This window comes from Rattus rattus, chromosome 6, assembly GCF_011064425.1.
Source record: "Rattus rattus isolate New Zealand chromosome 6, Rrattus_CSIRO_v1, whole genome shotgun sequence".
Taxonomy (NCBI): domain Eukaryota; kingdom Metazoa; phylum Chordata; class Mammalia; order Rodentia; family Muridae; genus Rattus; species Rattus rattus.
In genome coordinates, this window is record NC_046159.1 from 32,269,123 (window position 1) to 32,290,645 (window position 21,523).

A 21,523-nucleotide genomic window follows, 5' to 3' on the forward strand; every position below is an offset into this window, starting at 1 on the left:
AAGTGGTTGTGAGAATAAAAGAGGAGATCTGCTGAACATTCAGCTCACATGGAGCGTCTGTGCAGCAGCCACCATGTACAGTGACTTCAGGACCCATGAGGCATCAAAGGAGGTGGGGCCTGAAACAACACGGCTCCCAGTGTTGTCTGGTCTGTAATGCTGAGCGGAGAGCACGGCCTTTAATTACAGAGCCAGGGTGGTTCCGAAGGCATACCCTGAGGATACCCAAAGACAGAAGGAAAACCCAATAAAGACCACTTGCTGGGAACAGCCACATGGGAGTTGATCCACATCCTTTAATTTTTAAAAACGAGCAGACAGACAATCTTGTGCTCTTTGGGTTGCCAATAAAAAGTTTGTTAAGCAAAACAGCCCAACCCTTTTCATTTTTAATAATACTGTAAATATCTCAGAAAGGATATATTGCATCATTTCTAATGAATATCAAAAAAGTTGTCACAATGACATGTCCCCTTGCTCCCACTTACCCTCCCCTCCTCCCTACAGTTACCCAAATACTAGTATGAAATTACAAAAAAAAAAAAAAAAGAAAAAGAAAAGAAAAGAAACCAAACCAAAACAACAACCCCCAAACCACAAGCCTCCCCCTACCCAGCCCCATGAGTAGTGTTAAGAGTGTCAAGTGTTAAGGGCCACATGTACAACACGTGTGTCTATGGTGACAGACATCAGGGATCTGTCTGTCCATCTGTCCATGAGGGAGTTGGTGGCGAGGAGCAATAGCAGCAATGGGCAGCCTCCCTTCTCAGGGGTGGTGGGGGGACAGCAATCGAGGACCAACCCCACAGGTCATCTTCAGGATGATGCTGGCCTTCCCAGAAGGAATACATGGCCTACGTGTGAGCAGCTGGGGGTGGTGTGCCCTGGACAAGTGCCAAGTTAAATGGAGGTGGTGCTGGGCATTTGGCTCAGCTAGCTCAGGCTTTAGGTGGGCGGGAGGGGGCTGGGCAGAAGAGCTGAGAGTCTGGAAGCATTGGGTAAACAGAGCATTCAGGACTCTGACAGGACACTGGAGCCTTAGCTTGAAGATATCTCACCTTTCCACAGACAAGTCTAGGAAACTCCAGGGAGAGGAAGAATGACCCTCCCTCCACTTCCCATCCTCCATAGCTGGGCAGACAAAGCAGATGAGAAACCCAGCAGTTGAGGAAGAAGAGAGCAGCCTAAGAAGGCTGAGTCAGGCAGGAGGGAAAGGCACCAGCCTCCCCCTAGGGACCAAGTCTGCTCTCCATTCCCAAGGAAGAGCCTAAGGGATGGGTGACCAGTTCTTCCCTCTGGCCAGTGGAAGTGAAGGCTTCTCAGACCCAGGTGACAGGCAGGTGGAATGGCTCCAGAGTAAGGTGTTTGCCTGCAGGATCTGCAGGAATAGGCAGGAAGGTAGAAAAGAGGGCAAGGGACAAGGCGGGTGACAAAGCAGGGTACATAAGGAAGTGACTGTGGGTAGAATCCAGCCCCAGGCCTCCCTGTAGCTCCCCTGCAGGGGTGGCCGTAGATCCTAAGTCATTGATCCTGGCCAGGCAGCTGCAAGAAGAGATGGTTACCTTCTGGTCATCCCTATCTAGGAAGGAGGGACAGGGCTGGTGGTCAAGGAGGGCTGGATGGATAGTGGGAGCCCCTGCCACAGGGCCTAGGGGTGCACTGGTCTCCAGGGATCAGGGCTAAGCTAAACTCCAGTTGTTAGGGAAACACACTTCCCCACATCATTTGTTGTAGGTTTGACTTAAGATAAGCTAGGTGGGGAGGTTATAGCAAAGGGGACAGAGAAGAGAAGAGGTCTACAAGTCTCTGCAGGTCAAAGCAGCCCCTGCAAAGCAATGAGGCAAGTACTCTTCCCTGCTTTGAAGGGAAGACTCCACTCTATCCCCTCCCTCGGTCTGGGAGATGGAGAAGCTGGGGGCCAGGGAGAGAAGGGAGGAGCCACAGTCACTGGAAGGGACAGTCAGCAACTCCTGGTTACTCAGGAGTCCTGAGGATGGGGGGGATGTTTTGTTCTCTGTCTTGCCACCTTGACATGTAGAAGGTGTCACTGGAAAAGGGGAAGACCAGAAAAAAAAATAAAATAAAAAAATAAAACAAAATAAAACAAACTGTTCCTAGGGCACAGAGGAGGGTGGCCAGGGAAGTTCAGAGATAAAATCGGGAGCAATTGAACACCAGAGGCAGATGGGCACCGCTCCTCACTCCGCCTGCCCCCAGCACAGAAGCTGACAGTATAATACAAGGACTCTAGAAAGCACAGGCTGAGCCACCCTGGGCCAGGATCTGCTGGTCACTGTACAGAATTATCTTGGTGAGGTGGATATGCCCACGATCGCTGGGGAGAGGTGAGGGTACAGGGCACACAGTGGCCGGCTGGGAGTTAACTTGTTAATAAATCCTGTGCAGACGAGCAAGCCCCTAACATTAGGTGAAGTACAAGGTTCAGGATTCATTTACACGCAGGGAAGGAAGGCTGGAGACGCATCCAAGTGGCTGGCGGGGAGTCAGAAGTGCGTCTCCTTCTCTGTGATGGCAGAGATGGTGCCGTCGCCTTTGACCTTGGCCTCACAGTCATTAACGGTCACCATCCGTGGGCTGGCCCCAAGTTTGCCCCTCATTTTCAGATCAGCGCTGGGGACTGTCAACTTCTGTAATTTCTAGATGGTTGGAGAGGAGGAGAAGCCTTTGTGAGCAAGGATGCTGGGGCCTGAGTTTGTCCATTCTGCCTCCCCGGCCGTATAGATGCTTCTTGGAGTCATTAGACTGGGGTCAAGCCCTAGCTCTGCCTTACTTCTCAGTTCTGGGTAGGTCATTACCTCCTTGAGTTCCTACACCAGAAACAGGGATGGCTGAGATCCCCACTCCTGGCAGTAAATGAGAAGTAAGGAAATAGAGGCATTCAGCTTCTATAGCGTGGATGTAGAACGTAACCAGGACTAGAGAGTCAGAATCAGGGCTCCCACCTCATTCCTTCCTTGGCAGCAGGAACAGCTGGACTTTGAAGTGGCCTGAGGGCTGTGCCAGCTAGTCTCCTGACCTCTGGTTGCATCGCTGTGTGTGTGAGCCAGGGTGACAGGCACTGACTGATCAAAGGGAAAGGGACTTCCAGTGCTACTGAGTGAATGTTGGTTAATCAGAGCCCTGCCCTGTCCTGGGTTCATCACCACAGCATTGCAGTACAGGGGGAGGTCTATGAGCTCCTTTAGATATGCTTAGAGGCAGACACCACCCCTACCCTCTATCAATTAAGGGGCACTGTCAACCTGTTTGGTGGGCAGGAGGCTGAGGTGGAATTCACAGAGTCTGGCTTAATCCAAAAAATCTCACAGAGGTGCTTCTGACAGTTTAAGGATGGACACCTGCCAAAGAGGAACCTGCTACAGCTTCCCTACCAACTGCTCACCTCGGGCAGGGTGCCCTCTGTCTTCCACAGCTTGATGAAGATCCAGAGCGGGATGCACAGCATGGAGGACAAAGCCATGAGCCAGCCAATGCCGTAGCCCCAAGCAGGATATGTGTACACATTGTTGTACTTGAGTGGCTTGTACTTGACCAGAAAGAAGATGAAGATGCCCTGTGGAAAGGCAGGGGGAGGAGGTTCTTGGTGGCACCCCTCAGCCCTACCCTCTTCAAGGGTCCAGGCACCTCCACTGTCCACAGTGGGCTTGAGGCACTGCCATGGGAGGGAGTCAGTATGGTTGTCAGGACACAGGGCCTATGGCCTTGGGGCCCAGGCTCTTAGGGACCCTGGGGCCTCTTCAGGGCTGTGATATCTGTCCCCTTTCCCAGGATCCTCTTTCCCAGCTTCTGCCCACTCAAGAGTTTGTCTTAGTACTATCATGAACCTGTTGTTCTGACCCCTTCAATTGAGAAGATAAGTTCAGATACCCCCAGACCCCAAAACGGGACAAGGAATAATGAGGCCATTTTTCTGTTAAGTGTCCTCTTACCAAGGTTGGTCTGTGACCTGTTTCTAGGGATAGAGTCTAAACCTTGGCATTCTCCTCAACTCTGTCCGTCACCTTCTCAGTAATAAATCTCATTCATGTTTGCATGCCCCTGGTCTCCAGGGAGGTAGACCAGTGTTGGGCTGGTGTACATAAGGCCCTCACAGGGGAGAAACCTGTTCATGGTCACTCAACACTGGAATTAGGCCTTATCTCAGCAAGCCTAGAGAGTCTGAGCTGAGACCTCAGCTCTAGAGAGCGTCAGGTGGCAGGGACTTTGGGCGCATGACCCTCCTCAGGGCTGGCCTTAGCCGAGCTGGCTGGAGCTTAAGAGTGACTGGTGAACAAGTTGGGGAGGGGATGGAGGTGTCTTTCTACCAGCCTTACCGCACAGATCCCAGGGGTCACGACTTTCCAGCACCACTTGATGAGTGACAATGGCCGGTATCCAATCATGTCCTCAATATTGTCATAGAACCTGTTACTTCCTATGGGAAGGAAAGCAGACAAGCACGTGTCTCAGAGAAGAGGTGAGGTGGGTCTACGTGGGACATAGGGTGCTTGGGCTTAAGTGTGGAGCACCTGCATGTAAAGCAGGGTCCTTTGGGTGACACTATTGGGTAGTCTTATTGTGTTCAAGGAAATAGGGCTCTACAGAGATCCTTAGGTCAGTGATGGGGTTGCCTCTCTCTGTTTCTGGCTAGAGATAGCCTTTCTCCATTACACACCCTCATCATGAGAGTTCGTCACCAGGGCACCAGGACCAGAAGCAATGGCACCACCCAATCCTGGATTTGAACTCCAGAACCATGAGTTCTGTTAGCCCCCTACTTCTTCCATAGCCCATGGCAGCCATTTCTTTGCAGTGATGCAAAAACTGACAAGGTGAGGTGAGAGCCTGGTGATTCTCAGGAAACAGGGCTCTAAAGGGCTGCTTGTGAATAGTGTGTGTTGTTCCACACTCTGCTTGTTCTGGGGACAGCAGCTCTTTTCCTGGTTCGTGTGAGGACCAGGAGAAAGTGGGGTGAATAGGGTGTGGCTCATGCTAGTGGCTCTGCCTGATGTCTCCCTCTGGGACACAACTTTCACAGTGGGGAAAACAGCCTCAGGGTAGGGCTAGTCAGATGTCAGGGAGTCTGAGCCCTGAACATCCTATGCTGGCATAAAAACAGGAAGGTCTGTGACAGTAGGAAGGGCCCTGAGTTCCCAGGGAAAGCACCGAGCCAGGAACAGCTTACCAGGCGCCAGGGGTCCAGCCTCCACTTACCATACACCCAGCCGATGCAGACACACTCAAAGATGGCCACAAAGAGCAAGCACATGCCACTGGCGGCGTAGGAGTCAAAAAGCTGGAAAATGTACATGCCTCCCTGGGGGCAGGAGGACAGACAGACAGACATGTAGGAGAACAGGGTCAGTAGCCAGCCTTTGTGTGGTCTTCTCTCTGTACTGGCAGCTGCCAGCCAGTTGGTTTACTCATTTCTAGTCTGAGTGCTACACTCTACAGCTGGGTGTTCCAAGGCCCTGTCCTGCAGAGATGTCAGGATTGTAGGTGATCTGTGGCGTCGGAGGCTCCACTGAAACTAGAGTGGGTGGTAGATGGCTTCAACACCTCTCCCCAGAGCCTCTCCAGCAGCCTCCAGGTAGGCTTTACTGCCGCCGGTCTCACCCTCTTCCATACTTACAGAGGTTTAAAATCACCCTCAGCTCCCTCCAACCTGGCCCACCACACATTCTCAGCAAAGTGGCCTCACTTCAGCCCAAAGGTCACTTCCTCTGAGAAGCCCTCCGTCCTCAGCCTCACTTTTTCTTCAGGCCTCCAGACCACATTGTTTGGACTCACAATTTAATCCTAAAAGTACCTTGTTAGCAGCTGAGAACTCTGATCTCTGCTCAGGAAGCCCCAACACCTTGTACCTTATTATACCTGCAGCTCCCAGCACAGAGCCCGGCGCACAGTAGGTCCCCTAAAGATGTAAGTAGAATCACCTAGAGCATGGGTTCTGTGATGTGGTACTGGCTGGCTTGCCTAGAGCCATGCCCTGCTCTCTGGCTCAAAAATGGACACACAGTAGGTACGCAGTTATTCATCTTTGGGATGAATTACTGATGAAAGATTGTCTGCGGGCCTACTCTGTAACACGTGGTTGACCCCTCGATGGCTGGTATTGTCAACTTGACCAGACTCAGGATCGACTCTGGGCATGTCTGTGGGAATGTTTCTAGAAAGAATTGACCAAAGTGAGAAAAGCTTGACCTCAGGGTGGGTAGCACCTTCCAACAGGGAGCCCAGGTAGAGAGAGATTTGAGGAAAGGCATGTGTTTTTCTATTGCTGAGTGAGAACTTCTATTTTGGCCTCCACCATCATCCACAGACCCCAGCCTCTCTAGCCTTCCAACACAGACACGATGCTAGTGACTTTCCAGTGATTTCTTGGGCCTCCAGTTCTGGGTTGTAAACCACTGGGGTGTCCTGTCCAGCTTCATGGGCTGAGCAGCTACCAGGTCCTAGAAAACATCCCCAACCATGTAAGACATCCTAGTGACCCCCTTCTATACTCTGTTCCCCTAGAGGGCCCTACAGACCCCTTGCCAGTTTCACTTAAACAGTACAGTGTAGCTCTTCACACAGCATTGACATGATGTTAGGCATCATGAGTAATCCAGAGATGATCGGATGTGGGCTGGTCCCACGAATCCTGGGTATCCACAGATTTGCTGCTCATGGTGGTCCTTGTGTGACGGGATGACTAGGCAAGTCTGAAGACATAGCTCAGTGGAAGCCCTGGCACTCAAAGGGATCCAGGAAGGTCCTTCATGAGAACTGGGACGGGAAGGGGAGGGAGAGGCCAGGTCTGGATTCCAGCAGGAGTAGCATCTATAAGAGAGATCTTCTTGATATTCTAAGGGTCCTTGAAGAGGGGGATCAACGTGAAGGAGTTTGGAGGGTCAGATGGGGAAAGTCAGGGCAAGGGGTTAAAAAACCAGACAGCAGCTGCAGGGCCTCCTGAGTTTGCCAAGGTCTTACTTGGAATAAGAGTACCCCATCATGTCCCTTGAACTGTCTTCTATCATGAATATTCTACACCTCGAGACCATGTGTCCCCTCATGCATCTTCTCTGAAGATGGAGGTAACATCACCACAAAGACAGGGCCACACAGGGAACACCAGTTGAATATGAGGGGTATGGCGGGGACTCTGGCTAGGTGCAGAACCCACACACTATCTAGACACACGCTTTTAGCCAATGGTTGTTAGAGGGAATGGGTCTGAGGCCTGATGTGCAGATTCTCTGGAATGACGTGCCTCAAGTCAGAATTTTCCAGGAAACTTTTCTCTTTTTAAAATTACTTTGAAAAACATAGGGAGAGTGGAGCTAAATAATCCCCGGGCCCTGTCTGCTGCGAGGCTGCCGTTGACAGCAACATCAGACATCAATGTGTCAGCTTCAGGTTTGAGTCTGAAGCATCTGGACAGCAATGGACCTGGCTCTCTGAGTTCAAACTGAAGACCCTCTTCCTAACAGTCCGGGTATCACTTTTAAAACAACCAAGTAACCCTCCCGCGCGTTACCCAGGAAAGCCTCCCGTCACACACTGATGTCTGCCCAGCAACAGGGTGTATGTACCAGAGATGACTTCCGAGTCTCTCCAGGACACACAGAGAAGGCCTGTCATTACAGACTCTCAGGAGGCTGAGATGGGAGATCGCAAGTTCAAGGCCCGCCTCCTCTAGCCTACTCAATTTTAAGGACACCATCAAAATAAAAAGTAAGGTGCGGGTAGCTCAGGGGTAGGGCACTTGTCTAGCATGAGAGAGGCAAGTTCAGGCTCAGCATCAGCACTGAAAAGAACAGAAAATAAAGCAAGAAGTTCACTGACTCTGGGTCCTCTAGTGACCTGGTGTCTAGCTCAGCTTGTGCAAGGGTGCTCTATGGCCTCTCTCTCTCTCTCTCTCTCTCTCTCTCTCTCTCTCTCTCTCTCTCTCTTTTTCTCTCTTTCTTCCTCTCTTTTCTCCTTCCCTTTTTCTCCTCTTCCTCCTTTTTTGTGTGTGTGTGTGTGTGTGTGTGTGTGTGTGTGTGTGTGTGTGTGTGTCTTCAAGACAGAGTTTCTGGTTGTCTTGGAACTCACCATGTAGACCAGGCTGGGCTTGAACTCACAGAGATCCATCTGCCTCTGCCTCCCCAGTGCTGGGATTAAAGGCACTACCACTCCCGCCTGGCTAGTGCCCAGCTCTTTAAACTGTGCAGGTCACATGAATGAAATGTGGGAAGTGTAAAACAACTGGTAAAGGCCAAAGGATTCTGACTGTACAAGGACTGAAAATTAATTCAAGGTCACATCCATAACAAGCCAAGTGTTTTCTGTCAGTGCTCACTGGTGCCCCACCACAAGGCCTCACCACAGCCATGGTTCTCACCACATGGCACACTCTTCCCATCTCGTGTGCCCTCATGCAACTCAGCACCAGTAAACACTGCCTGAAACTTCTCAAACTTGAGACTGCTATATGTTATGAACTGCGGTTTTTACTGTAGGTAAAAAGGCTTTTGTTCTCCCAGAAACATAAAGGTTTAATTATGGAAAATAAAGACAGCGTTTTCTCATTCTTTCCTCAGTGAGTATCCAGTTAGGCTCTCTTTATATTCTATTACTGGAATGCTTGGTATTTCTTTTTACGCTTAGTGCATGTATACATGTGTATGCACATGTGTGAGTGCATGTATGTGCATGTGTTTACATGTGTGTGTGTATGAACACACATATGCAAACACATGTGAGCTGTTTGGGCTCATGTACAGAAGTCAGAGTACAACTTATGAGAGTCAGTTCTCTCCTACCATGTGGGTTTGGGACCAAACTCAGATTGTCAAGGTTGGTGGCGCCTTTACCCACTGAGCCATCTTGCTAGCCTCAGAACATTTGGTTTTGAAAACTGCTATTTGAATTGCATAAAAGATTATTCAAATTATTTGTCTTGGGGTTAGACAGAATTATAATTTCTGAAATGACCCTGAACACACATTTGAAGTTGTGAATTATATATTTATGCAGTGTTCTTAGTACTGATGATCATAAAACCAAAATATTGGTCAGCTCAGGAAACCATTAAAGATATTCTGCATTCTGCAGTATCAAATATTCAGTCGAGATTTGATTCTTTATGTAAGCACAGCCACCTCCTTAGTATACAGTTTTGCTTTTGTTTTTAAAAAATGACAAAATTGTAAGTATACCAAAGAATTGCTTTCAAAGAAATGCCTTTATACTCTATTATCAGTAAGTGGTTTGTATTCCCACATTTTTATGCCTGCATCTCTGTCTGTGCATCACATGTGTGAAATGCCTGTGAAGGCCAGAAGAGGGCATTGGATCGCATGAGACTAAAGCTACAGATGGATGTGAGCTGCCATGTGGGTCCTCTGCAAGAGCAGTCATTGCTCTTATCCCCTGGGCCATCTCCCTAGACCCTGTCTATCTATTTTATATTTCTATTTCCCCAGGTCACATACAAATTTCTTGGGCAAAAAGGAGCTGTGGGTAGCAAAGTTAGGAATTCCTGCTCTGATGTCCCTATGTATGCCCATTGGTGACCTATTCCTCACAGCACAGCCCTATGAAGACATTGATGGCTGTGTTGGCTTTAACTTTTCTATGTCTTTTTTTTTTTTTGGCTCTTTTTTTCAGAGCTGGGACTGAACCCAGGGCCTTGCGCTTCCTAGGCAAGCGCCTACCACTGAGCCAAATCCCCAACCCTTTTTTGTGGTTTTTTTTTTTTTTTTTTTTGGTTCTTTTTTTCCGGAGCTGGGGATCAACCCAGGGCCTTGCTTTCCTAGGCAAGCGCCTACCCACTGAGCCAAATCCCCAACCCCAACTTTTCTATGTCTTAATGTATTTCTTATACTCCTTGTATCCCTCTGCCAGCAATAAATTGACAGGCATGACTACCGATATTCAATGTCCCTACAGAGAAACGGAGGCACCAAGATGCAAGGCCACTTGCAGCATGATGTCACGGCGCTGAGTGGAGGGTCTGAGAGCTGAACAGCTGGGCTTCCAGTCTTAACCACCAGTTACACTGCTGTGGTGGAAGATAAGAGATGGGTAGCCTGTATTTTCCTTAGACCTGAGCTCTAGCCACGCATAAATGAGAGAGATAGAGACCGAGAGAGAGAGAGAGACAGAGAGAGAGAGAGAGGCTCCAGCAGGCAATTACCAGGATGACTGAGGCTTACACGGCTCACAGGGCCCACTGTGAACTTCTTCAGAACAATGGGCTTGAAGATACCCTCTCTGTGGGGGTGAAGGGCTGGCATGTGAAGCCCAAATGTCTGCTGATTACTAGTCTTGGTTGACTGGAGTACTGGCTCCCTGATGGCCCCTGGGAGTCACCATGTACCATTGGAAAGAGGCTCTGTGCACTAGGGGTAACCCAAGGCAGCCTATGCTGGGAGTCAGCGATACCCACACCAGCACCTCCCCATCAGTTTCTTCAAGGCATCAGATTAACCCCCCAATTTGTATGTGACAAATGGCTCCATTCTGTGCAATTAACCAGTGCTTAATGAGGCCCTAATCACTGTAGTCTGGCTTTCCGACATGGAGAAGCCTGAGGTAGAACCACTGTAGGGAGAGCTGGAACTAGACCCTCACCCCATTCACTTGGTTAAGCAGCGACTCACTCTCATCATCGTGACAGTGAGCAAGAGCAGCAATAACTCCAGCACTCACACTGAGCAGGAGACGAGCCGTCTCTGGGCACCCCTGACTCAATAGGGTGTCCCCAATCTCCTGGACTTTTGGGTCTGGAGGACAACTGGCAAAAGTGTGATCAGGGTCTTAATAACAGCTAGAGGGACGGGGAATGAGCTGAGAACACAGTGGGGTGTGTGTGTGTGTGTGTGTGTGTGTGTGTGTGTGTGAGTGTGCATGTGTGTGCTTCTGTGAATGCATGTGCCTGTGTATTTTTATGTTTGCATGCACATATGTGTACATGTGTGTGAGTGTGCATGTGTGCATGTGTGTGTGAGAGAGTGGGTGAGAGTGTGTGTGTGTGCGTGTGTGTGTGTGTGTGTGTGTGTGTGTGTGTGTAAGCCTGGTGGGAAGGGAAGCAGGAGAGCTTCTCTAAGGCTGTGAACTGGGAGGGGGATGTGGAAGAGGGCCTCTGGAGATGGCTGGCCTCTGTTTCACCCCAGCTGCCTGATGAATTCCTGTTCCCCACTTCTTCCTCTTATACAGCCTCTCTGTGTCTCTCAGCAACAGAGCTCCCTCTCCTTCTTTGCACCGTCTTTATGCATTATGCAGAGAAAGGTGCCCAACCTCACCTTCCAGATACCTGACACAGAACAGGGACAGAATGGCTGAGGAGTGGGGTATGCACATGGTTTAGAAGACCATCTCAGTTCAGGGTTGGCAAGAAGCCCACCTCACTTGCATGAACAGTAGGAAGAAACACATGGGGGAGGGGCTGAGACTGGAGCACATAGCAAATGCCACCCAAAGTGCCTGCTCTGAGAGAAGTTCCAGAAGAGCCAATATTGAACATGAGGCCATGACAAGGAGCCAGTACTGGGCCTGAGAGCTGACACTGTTCTCTTCATTGCAGGCTCACCCAAGGGATGATCAGGGAGCAGCAGGTTAGCCTGTCAAGTCCCTGCGTGAGCTTTCCTGTCTAATAACATCTAATACTGACACAGGGCTGACCTTGTACTCAGAGCTCGCCAAGGGTGTAACAGAGAAGGTGCTGGGTCTGTGCACAGCCGCAGGGTCTGAGGTCTCAGAGCAGGAGTCTGATAGAGCACACTGCGAATACCACTTACCTCTGTCAGCATCACCAGGCCTAGGAAATAGGAGACAATGGACAGGGCCAGGATGAGCAGTTCTCGCCGGTAGCCCCGCCGGAAGACCTTGGGGTACATGTCGACCACGGCTGTCACAAGGCTCTCCACACACACAAACTGGAGGGAGAGAGACATGCATGAAGCCCAGGAAAAGGCCAGTCCTGTACCCTAGGTCTACATACTAGGGGTTCTCCCTGGCCTGCCTTCCACCTTCACTCTCCACCCGTAGTGATGAATGCAAGCCCTGGTGCCAACATGCTCCAGTCTGTCCACTGAGGGGACCAGGATGAAGATGCTGGGGGTACTTCCCAGGGTCATTCAGCATGCAGTCCAGACTGTGATGGCTCCTTCTCCCTCACCGCTAACACTTACTGTTCTGGGTTTTGTGAATTACAGGAGACCTAGCCTCTGCTCTTGAGGCAAGGCAGGGATCTCAGAACTATCCTGGGTGTTTGGCCATCTGCTGGCAGCAGGCTCTGGCCATTGCCTTTGACTTCTAGGACTGTGATGGTGCCCTGTCTGTGGAAAGCCACACTCAGCTCTGTCAGCTAGGTGCTTGGCAACAGAGCCCAGCTATGAACCTGCCTGCTTCTGAGGTGGTCTCCCACCTCTGTACTGTAAATGGTGTATGTATTTGCTAGTTACCATGTTGGGCAGCCTAACTGTCTGATTCAAGGTATTTCCATTATACAATAAGGGTTGGGGCACAGAGACGGGTAGTGACTCTCTCAAAGTCACACAGCTGGGAGTGGATGTTCAACTCTGCATTGCTTCCTGGTACCGCCAGTCTTTCCCCAGGGTCTTGGTGGAGGGAGATGGGATTCAAAGAAGGCGGCTTACCCAGGAAACTAATGGAGTGTGGGCTGCAGATGTGCACAGGCAAGAGGCAGGCAGACCCCAGGTATCTGTCCTAACAAATCACTTTGCTTCTGCTTTCAAACCCAGACAATGAGTGGGGGTCCTCAGCTTATGTGACTATTAGAGGATGGACTTAGGACATGGCCCAGGCACATGGCAGAAAAGCCAGTGAGCCCAGTGGGGCATGAGCAGAGTCATGCCTCAGTCACACCTCCTCTGCCAGGCAGGACCTTCTGTCAGTCACATAACAGCTGCAGAGCTCTGATTCCTGAAAGGCTTTGCCAACAACAATGGAAGAAAAGCTATCAGCAGAAACACCCAGTGCTTCTGCAGCACAGCTTAGTGGTTTCCGGGGAAGGATTCCAGCTCCAGAGAGAAACTGAATGTGGCTGGATTGACAGACACATGGGCCAGGGCTTGTGTGTTCAGTGACTCCTGCAAGGTCATGGATGGGAGCAGTGCTCATCAGACTAACTTGGGCACTACTCTTCCCCATAATGTAGGAGGTTTGGGATGGCTTCTCTGGTCAAACAGGGCTTCTCCTCTGCACAGCTCAGACTTGTCAGGATAACCCATAGCCATCAGCATGGTTAGAGGCAGCTCTTTGGGCGCGAGACAGCTAGCTGTGCTCAGCAGCAGACAGAGGCTGTACCCTAGGCCTGTGAGGCAAAGAGAGGCCACAGGCTGCAAGCTGGGAGCCCATGGGAGGATGAGAGTGTGCATGGAGAGAAGCAGACGGGGAGGGGAAGCTGGTGTAGAGGAATGAGGAGACAGGAGCATGCAGTTTGCCCCTAGAGCTGGTCATGCATCTGCTCTGTGGTCCACAGCTGCAGAGTGAGGGAGGGATGGATGGACAGAGGTCCACAGGGACTGGTGGGAGAAGGCACTGAGATACCAAAAGGATGCCAGAAAAAGGTTATGGAGACCTCTTCACAGAGCCAGACGAAGGAAATTGGCTTTCCCATGTCTCATCGGACACAGAGACCCTTGGTTATAGTATTATCATTATATTATAATTATTATATTAGCCACAGCCTTTATACCCTCTTTCTGCTTTTCCAGGAGCCTTTGGCTAGATATCATTTATCAGAATGGAAGGACTTAGGGCATCATCTTAAAAACTAAACCAAGGTCCGGGCAGTGAAGCAACTTTCTGCCAAGTCCGAGAACCTGAATTCCGTGCCTGGGACACGCACAGGAGAAGGAGAGAACTGATCTCCACAAGTTGTCCTCTTACCTCTGCATGTGTACTGCAAGCAGGTATGTCTACACACAGACAGGATTAAATAAACAGATGCAAAAAATTCAAACAATACAAAGCTAAAAGGAAACAACCCAAAACATTTAGATTGGGCATTTTGGATGAAGAACAGGCATGGAGGAATACCAAATAGACATGTCTGTGGCCGGGAGGCTGCCAAGAAGGTGACAAGGCCGCTTGGTGGGCTGATGACTAAGGCCAGGAGAGGGTTCTGCGACCTAGAAGCTGTTCCTAAGAGTAGCTCTGGTCTGTCTAGTCCCCTAATCTTCCTTCCCCTGCCCTTCCCTTCCCTTCCCATTATCTGGATGTCCCCTCCCCTCCCCCACCATCTCCTCCCCTCTTCCCGCCCCCTCACCTGACTGTCCAGGCCCAGGAAGATGAGCATCATGAAGAACAGGGTGGCCCACAATGGGGACAGGGGCATCATAGTGACAGCCTTGGGGTAGGCGATGAAAGCCAGTCCAGGACCTGAAGGGAGGAAGAGAGTTCAGTGTTCCCATCTGGCACGTAGACAGGTGGTTGCCGGCCACTGGGCCAGTCTCACTCAGATCTCCTGTCTGTGCTGTGCAGATGGCGCCAGGTTCATATGGGCCTGCTGTGGAGAGGGGCTCAAGTCAGGGGTGTCTGACACACAGATCTTCTTCTGTATCCACCTGCTCCCTGCTTTCACCTTGTGGGGGCGGAGCCTGTTCTCACCAGGACCAGACAGCAGCTGAATCTAGGCAGGAGCAGAACAGTCTACCTAAAAGTGCTTCTGAGGAAAGTGGGATGCCACCAAGCAGGGAGGTCACAGAAGGAGGATTCATCATAGTAGAGCCAATATATCGTAAGAGCCATGTGTAGTGTGCTTCCCTCACCACGCCCACCATCAAGATACACAATGTCCCTGTTGCTTCTATTTACTCATCATTTCCACACCCATCTCCATTAGCATCCTGGTCAGCTATAGGAGTTTTCATTTAAAGATTCTTTTTAAGAGAGCGTGCGTGGGTGCGTGCGTGTCTGAGTGCAGTACCCGTGGAGTCCAGAAGAGGGCATTAGATACCCTAGAGCTGGAGTCAGTTTGTTGTTTTTTTTTAATCTCAGATTAAGATTTCTGTGCTGTTTAGGATAGAATTGCTGGGGTGACAACCACACACTTCACCTATGAAATGTTGATTTCAAAAGCAGCCATGCCATTCTGCTATGGGAAAAATTAAATACTTCAGCAATTAGATAATTATAGCAACGTTTGAGGCTACATGTTCTTGCCAATACTTGATACTGTTATTATTTCAGATTTAGTCCTTAAAGTGACTGAGCGTTTTTCCGTCACTTTGGTTTTAATTTGTGTTGCCTGGGTACCTTCAAGTGCTTACTATTTAAACAAATGCCCCCCTTTTATTGGTCCACCTTTTTTATTGGTTGAAGCAGTCTCTCTCTCTCTCTCTCTCTCTCTCTCTCTCTCTCTCTCTCTCTCTCTCTCTCTCTCTCTCCCTCTCTCTCTTCCTCCCTCTTCTTCCCTCTCTTTGTACATAGGGGAGAGTAGGCATCATGGACATATTTCTTCTCGGGCTATGACTAGCCCTTTAATTTTTAAAAAAAGATTTATTTTTATTCTATGTGTATGGGTGTTTTGCCTGCATTTATAGCGGTGTCCAGTGCCTATAGGGGAATCCTCCCCTGAGATCTCAGTATCCATTGGAATGTTGCTTCTACAGCCATTGTTATGATGGTGTTTGCTTAAGCAAGAGCTGCCTCGTCAATCACTTGGTGATGCTTTATGCCTGTGTGGGCTCCTTAGTGCTCAGAGGTTTTCTCTGGGTTATGATCCAGAAATGATCATTATTTACTTTGCTGCTCAAGTTGTCCCAGCATGGGCCACCAGGGGCTTCAGGTAGATCCTGTATCTTTCCGATATGTCCCCAGCTTTATCTTCTGGCTTCATTGTGTTCTGGCCCAGAACTAGACCCAGTTGCCTCTTCAAGGGGCCCTAGCTTCAGACACCGATGCTTAGAAACCCCGGCCTGGATACAGGGTGTGTTTGTTAACTGACAGTGTCATTGCAGATGCCTTCCTCAGCACGTTCTTCCCTCCTGCGCATGTCCACGTGATTCTATCCACACACTGAACTCAGGAGTTGAAGCATACAAATCCCTTGATTTCTAATACAGTGAATTCTAATGCCTGTTCCTCGGAGGGAAATGAGAGCCTTGAGATCTACATACATTTGCCAATTAGTCCGCCCTGACACACTCATCCCATTCACCAGAATCTCCAGTCCAGACTCCTGTTCTGACACAGTACACTCCGGTCATGCTTTCCATCTTTAGCTGCCAGTACCCTCTTGGCATGTGCCATCTCTTGTCAGTTCTGTGTCCCTTAATGCTATGGGACTCACTGTCATTCTATACAGTGAGGTCACTGTTACTAGCTTATATTCCATTTCGGGGCCCACCCTATCTTGGATGGGGTGTGAGACATCACCCGGAGTCCAGGCTATGAGGAAAACGCTCTGGAAAGCACTGACCTTTCTTTCCTTCCCCCACTCACCCTTCTGCCCCTCCCCTCCTCCGTCCACCCTTCTGACCTTCATGACAGTATCCATCCTCTCTGCTTTTTGTCCTTTCTGTGTCTCCTTTGCACAGCTGACAATGCAGTTTCTTGCATCTCTGTTTTTCCCCAGTGAGGGATAAACACTGATATTTATTTTCCAACTTTTAAATACAAACTATTTTTTTTCCAGCCAAGTCTCACTGTGGAGCCCAGGCTGGCCTCAAACTTACTGTACTGACTGTGTTTTTATCGACTTGACACAAGCTAGAGCCATCAGAGAGGAAGACGTCTCAACCGAGAAGATGCCTCCCTAAGACCCAGCTGTAGGTTTTTTAATTAGTGATCAGTGGGGGAGGGCTCAGCCCATTGTGTGTGGTGCCATCCCTGAGCTGGTGGTTCTGGGTTCTACACAAAAGCAGGCCAAGCAAGTCTTGCTGAACAAGCCAGTAACCAGCACTTCTCCATGGCGGCTGCCTGTGGGTTCCTTCACTACCTGAGTTTCTGTCCTGACTTCCTTTGGTGATGAAAAACAATATCAAAGTGTGAGCCAAATAAACCCTTTCATCCCCAACTTGCATTTTGGTCATGGTGTCTTATTGTAGCCATAGAAACCCTAAGACAACATCCTCTCCCTCAGGTTTCCAAGTGTGTGCCACCATGGACAGCTTTCTATGCACACTGATTTAAAATTACCCTTCAACTGATATTTTCATGATTACTTAACAGGCTTAAGATTATTTTTTATTTTTATGTATGTGTGTGCTTGCCTGTGTGGTTTTATGTGTACACATGAGTTCAGTACCCACAGCAGCCAGAAAAGGGTATCAGATCCCTTGAAGCTAAAGTTACAGGTGGTATGAGCTGCCTGATGTGGGTTCTGGGAACTGAACCTAGGTCCTCTGTAAGAGGAGCAAGTGCTCATAAGTGCTGAGCCATCTCCCCACCCCACTCCTGGTTATTTTTAATATACATACTGCTGTTATACTTTGTCAACATCTTCTCTTCAGTCTCCATGAAGACATTAGGTTTGTATTAATCTGTGAATACAATGTATACTATTAATGGAGTTCGTAACAGTGAATAAACCTTGCATTATTCATGCAATGGTTCTTCTTGGTCAAGACATATAAATCAGTTTATTTCCATGTCTTCCCAGAGATAGAGAAAACAGCAAGTTTTGTTTCTGTCCTCGTCATCTTGCGTCTTCCCCGGTTCAATGCCAGGCACCCCCATGCCAAGCTCTCATATTTAAATGTGCTTATCAGGGTAGCAGCACAGGCAGGTGGGTTTATAAGAGGCAATTAAGTCTTAAAAAGATGATTAGGTGGAGAGGGATTAGTGTCTGCCTCAGGGTCTGGATTAGTTCCTGTGAGAATGGAGTGGTTCTCTTAGTGGACTGTTAGACAGGACCCACTGCCTTGTGCCCACCCTCTTTCCTGTGCACCTATCTCACTGTCTAAGGGCTCCTGCCACGTGATGCCTCTGTCATGGGATGGCACAGTCTGAGATACCCCCCACGCATGATGCAACCACCAGATCTTCCTTTCTTCAGAAACTATCAGGTAAAAAATAACACATCTTTATAAATTACCCAACTGAGGTATTCTGTTATAGGAAAAGAGAATGGCAACAGTCAGAGAGCGTGGGCTTGAAAGTTCCTCATAGTTTATGGCTGATTTGTAGAGGAATGTGATTCTTTACTAGTTCATGGGAAATTCCTATTCCTGACTTTGTAGAAGGGTATATAGCTTTTCTTCTTTCTCTCCCTCTCTTCATTTCTCTTTTTATGCACACACGCACGCACACACACACACACACACATATACACATTTATGTATATGTATACATACATATATATACACATTATATACATATACATATACACACATATATGCAATGTGTATGTGTTTGCCTGCTTAAGTTTATAAGCATTCTGTAAGTGCAACCGTTCTCGGGGGTATTGGAAGATGTTATCAAATTCCCAGTAACTGACATGTTTGTGAGCATGTGTGTTCATGTACATGTGTGTATGTGTGTGTGCATGTGCGTGTGGAGGTCTGAGGTCAGTGTTAGATGCTTTTCTCTTCCCCCATTATTAGAGATAGGGTTCTCACTGAATCTGACAGTCATTGATCTGAGTAAGCCTTCCAGCTAATGAGCTTTGTAGATCTGCTTGTCTTCGCTCTCCTCCATTCAAGGCTGGAGTTACAGGCAAGCACTTTTACACTCAGCTTTTTACAAGGGTTCTGGGGATCCAAACTCAGGTCCTCAGGCTTGGGAGGCAAGTACTTTACCAACCGAGCCAGCCTAAAAGCTTTTAGATAAAGAAATTACTTCTTCAAAAGATATGGAGCTAATCAATCTTCCTATTTCTTCTGTGGCAGTCACAATACACTGTGTTTTAAAACACATTTACCCACATAATCTGTGATCAAACATAGGTTGAAGCTATTCATGGTGGTCCTCGACTTTCATTGTAATGTCTGTTGGGTCTGTAGATCTGCCTCTTATATCTCATTATTCAAAAAACATTAAAACTTCTTTATTACCGTTGTTTATTATTATATGTGCACATGTGCATGTTATTTGGGTGAGAACCTGTATAGTGGTCAGAGGACATCTTTGTGGGGTCAGTTCTCTCCTACCTTAATGTGGGTTCTGGGGATCAAACTCAGGTCATTGGGCTTGTGTGGCAAGTGCCTTTAACCACTGAGCCATCTTGCTGGCCCCTTTCATTGTTGGTGTTGGTTGTGGTGGTTTGAGTGAGAAGTGTACCCCAGGGGCTCATGCATTTGAACAGTTGGTTCACAGTGGATGGTGCTGTTTGGAAAGGTTATGAAATGTGATCTTTCAGCTTTCATGCTGCTGATACTACGCCATGCCTTCCAGCCATGGTGGACTCTACCCCCCCCCCAAAATTGTAGGCCAAATAAACTCTTCTGAAAGTTGCTTTAGTCATGGCATTTTATTGCAGCAATAGAAAAGCCAATAATACATCAGTAGTTTGTATTTTCTTTAATTTTTTTTCTTGGTAGTTTTGCCAAGGAATTATGACTTTTGTCCATCTCTTCTAACAGAGTTGTGGCTTTTAAAATATTCTCTATTAATTATATAAGTTCTCTTTATTATTTCTCTGGTCCTCCTTATCTTAGGCTTAATAATATCCTATTTGTGAAGTCTATTCTGGTAAACACTTCATGCTTGCTTGAAGAGACTCTCTGAGGTTGTTTGGTGCAAAGCTGCATGAAACCCCTTTAATGCGCCGAGGAACTAAGCATACTGTTAGGCAGTGTGTAAGGCAGCGTTCACCTCTGATGTCATCTACTTTGACTCTGACCCAACCTCTTTGAGGCCCATATCTATCTTCAATACTCAGGATCTATAGCACTTTTTTACTGCAGTGTATGTTTTCAGAACCCAAGAACCATGTAAGTCAAGAAGGTGTTGTGGTTTGCCCTGGAGTTATCTGTATTTTGATGCTAATTTCACTGCCCCAAGGACAGCTGCCTAGTCCCATACTCAGGACTCAGGTCACTTCAACAGAACCTTCTCCCCATTTAATTTGTAAAATACAGGTGAGGGCAGGTACAGGATAGAAGGAGGCCTGTCATTGGATGAGAAGGAAGGATGGGCAGGAGAGAAGTTTGAAGGGAGAGGCGGAGACAGGAACGTAAAGAAGGATGAGACAAGAGGGGGAGAGAGAGACAACATGGTAGGTGATGTTAAGATTCCGCTCTGTGTATTTACAGGTTGTTATTAATGTTCTTAAGGGATGAACGGTACTGGGCTTTGAATGTTTAGGTGGGCAATTATATCTTATCAATTGGGTCAAAGGTTATTATGTTCTGTGTTCTTTCATGCGTAGATTTAAGTGTAATGGAGTGTGGGGCAGCTGGTCTGGGCCACCAGAGAGTTGGGATGTGTGTTTCTGGCATGGAAACCTGCCTTGGGAACTAGATAGGTATAGAGAGTGCTGATGGCTCAGAGAGAGGCCTTCAGCAGTGTGATAAGGGATGGAGCAGAGCAGGTGAGACGCTTTGCTGACTGAGAATTAAGATATCTATCAGATATCATGGGGCACCACAGTGTAGACCTAGTGGGGATAAAAGACAGCCTTTTTAACTTTTTATATTTTTACAACAATGAGAAGGAGCTGTGATCACAGTGAACCCTCACTCTGCTCATTTAATACAAACACACCAATACCTTAGGCTGCGGCATCTCTGAGGATTCTATATGAGGAATGGGGTCACAGGAAGAAGGGAGGCTTCCAAGCACAGGAGCATGTGTGCAAAGGGTCTGTGCTGGAGTGTGGTGGAGAAGTGAGACAGACCATCGAGGTTGGACAGAGTGGGCCAATGGGCTGTGCAGGCCTCCCTCAAGGCCACTTTGTAAACACACCATGGGGTTGAGTGCAGAGCAGAGCAAGTCCAAGGTGAGTGAAGATGTGGGACAGGAGGCAGGGTAGCTTGGGAAGTAACTGGCTCTGGTTCCCCAACCAGGAAGGTTAGGGATGAGTGTGGCCACACCTCAAGAAACAAACCGAGGACAGGAAGATCACTGTGTGGCCACATTGTCCCCACCCCTTGGCTTCCCCCATGAACTTGGACTTTCTACATCCGGGCTCTGTAGACTTACCTGATTCTGCCACCTCAGCAATAGGCACGCCCTGCTCGTACGCCATGAAGCCCAGGACTGAGAAGATGGCAAACCCAGCCACGAAGCTGGTGCCACTGTTCAGACAGCAGAGCATAATGCAGTCCCTGTTGAGAGACAGTGAGAGGTGTCTGGGTCAGCTCGAGCAGAATAGGCACCTTCTGGAACCTTCCCCACCTGAGACCAGGGCATACTGTGGGGAAGGCAGCAAAGTGTAGACACTGACAGACTCCTGTTTTCTAGATGAAGTATTTGTGGTTCAGAGAGGGTAGATAGCTGGACCACAACCACACAGCTTTCCCTGCATTGCTAGAAGACAAAGTGGGTCACAGGGAGAAGGATGTGATGAAGGAAGGGAGCCTAGCTTTATTGAACAAGAGAAGGAAGACTAAGGAGACAAACACTGCTCTGATTCCTGAGGAGA

General features: G+C 48.6%; 1 protein-coding gene across 1 annotated transcript in view; it reads right to left on the minus strand.

Annotated features, from left to right (window-relative positions):
* Positions 1–266: 266 nt before the first annotated feature.
* The window catches only part of Slc6a11 (solute carrier family 6 member 11), a 118,516-nt gene continuing 97,259 nt past the window's right edge, over positions 267–21,523 (minus strand). The window contains exons 8-14 of the mRNA XM_032905897.1: positions 21,082–21,206; positions 14,264–14,376; positions 11,769–11,906; positions 5,215–5,317; positions 4,335–4,435; positions 3,404–3,574; positions 267–2,657 (exon numbers count right to left, since the gene is read on the minus strand). Coding sequence (XP_032761788.1) covers positions 2,505–2,657; positions 3,404–3,574; positions 4,335–4,435; positions 5,215–5,317; positions 11,769–11,906; positions 14,264–14,376; positions 21,082–21,206 — 904 coding nt within the window. The 3' untranslated portion in view covers positions 267–2,504. The remainder of the gene's footprint in view (positions 2,658–3,403; positions 3,575–4,334; positions 4,436–5,214; positions 5,318–11,768; positions 11,907–14,263; positions 14,377–21,081; positions 21,207–21,523) is intronic.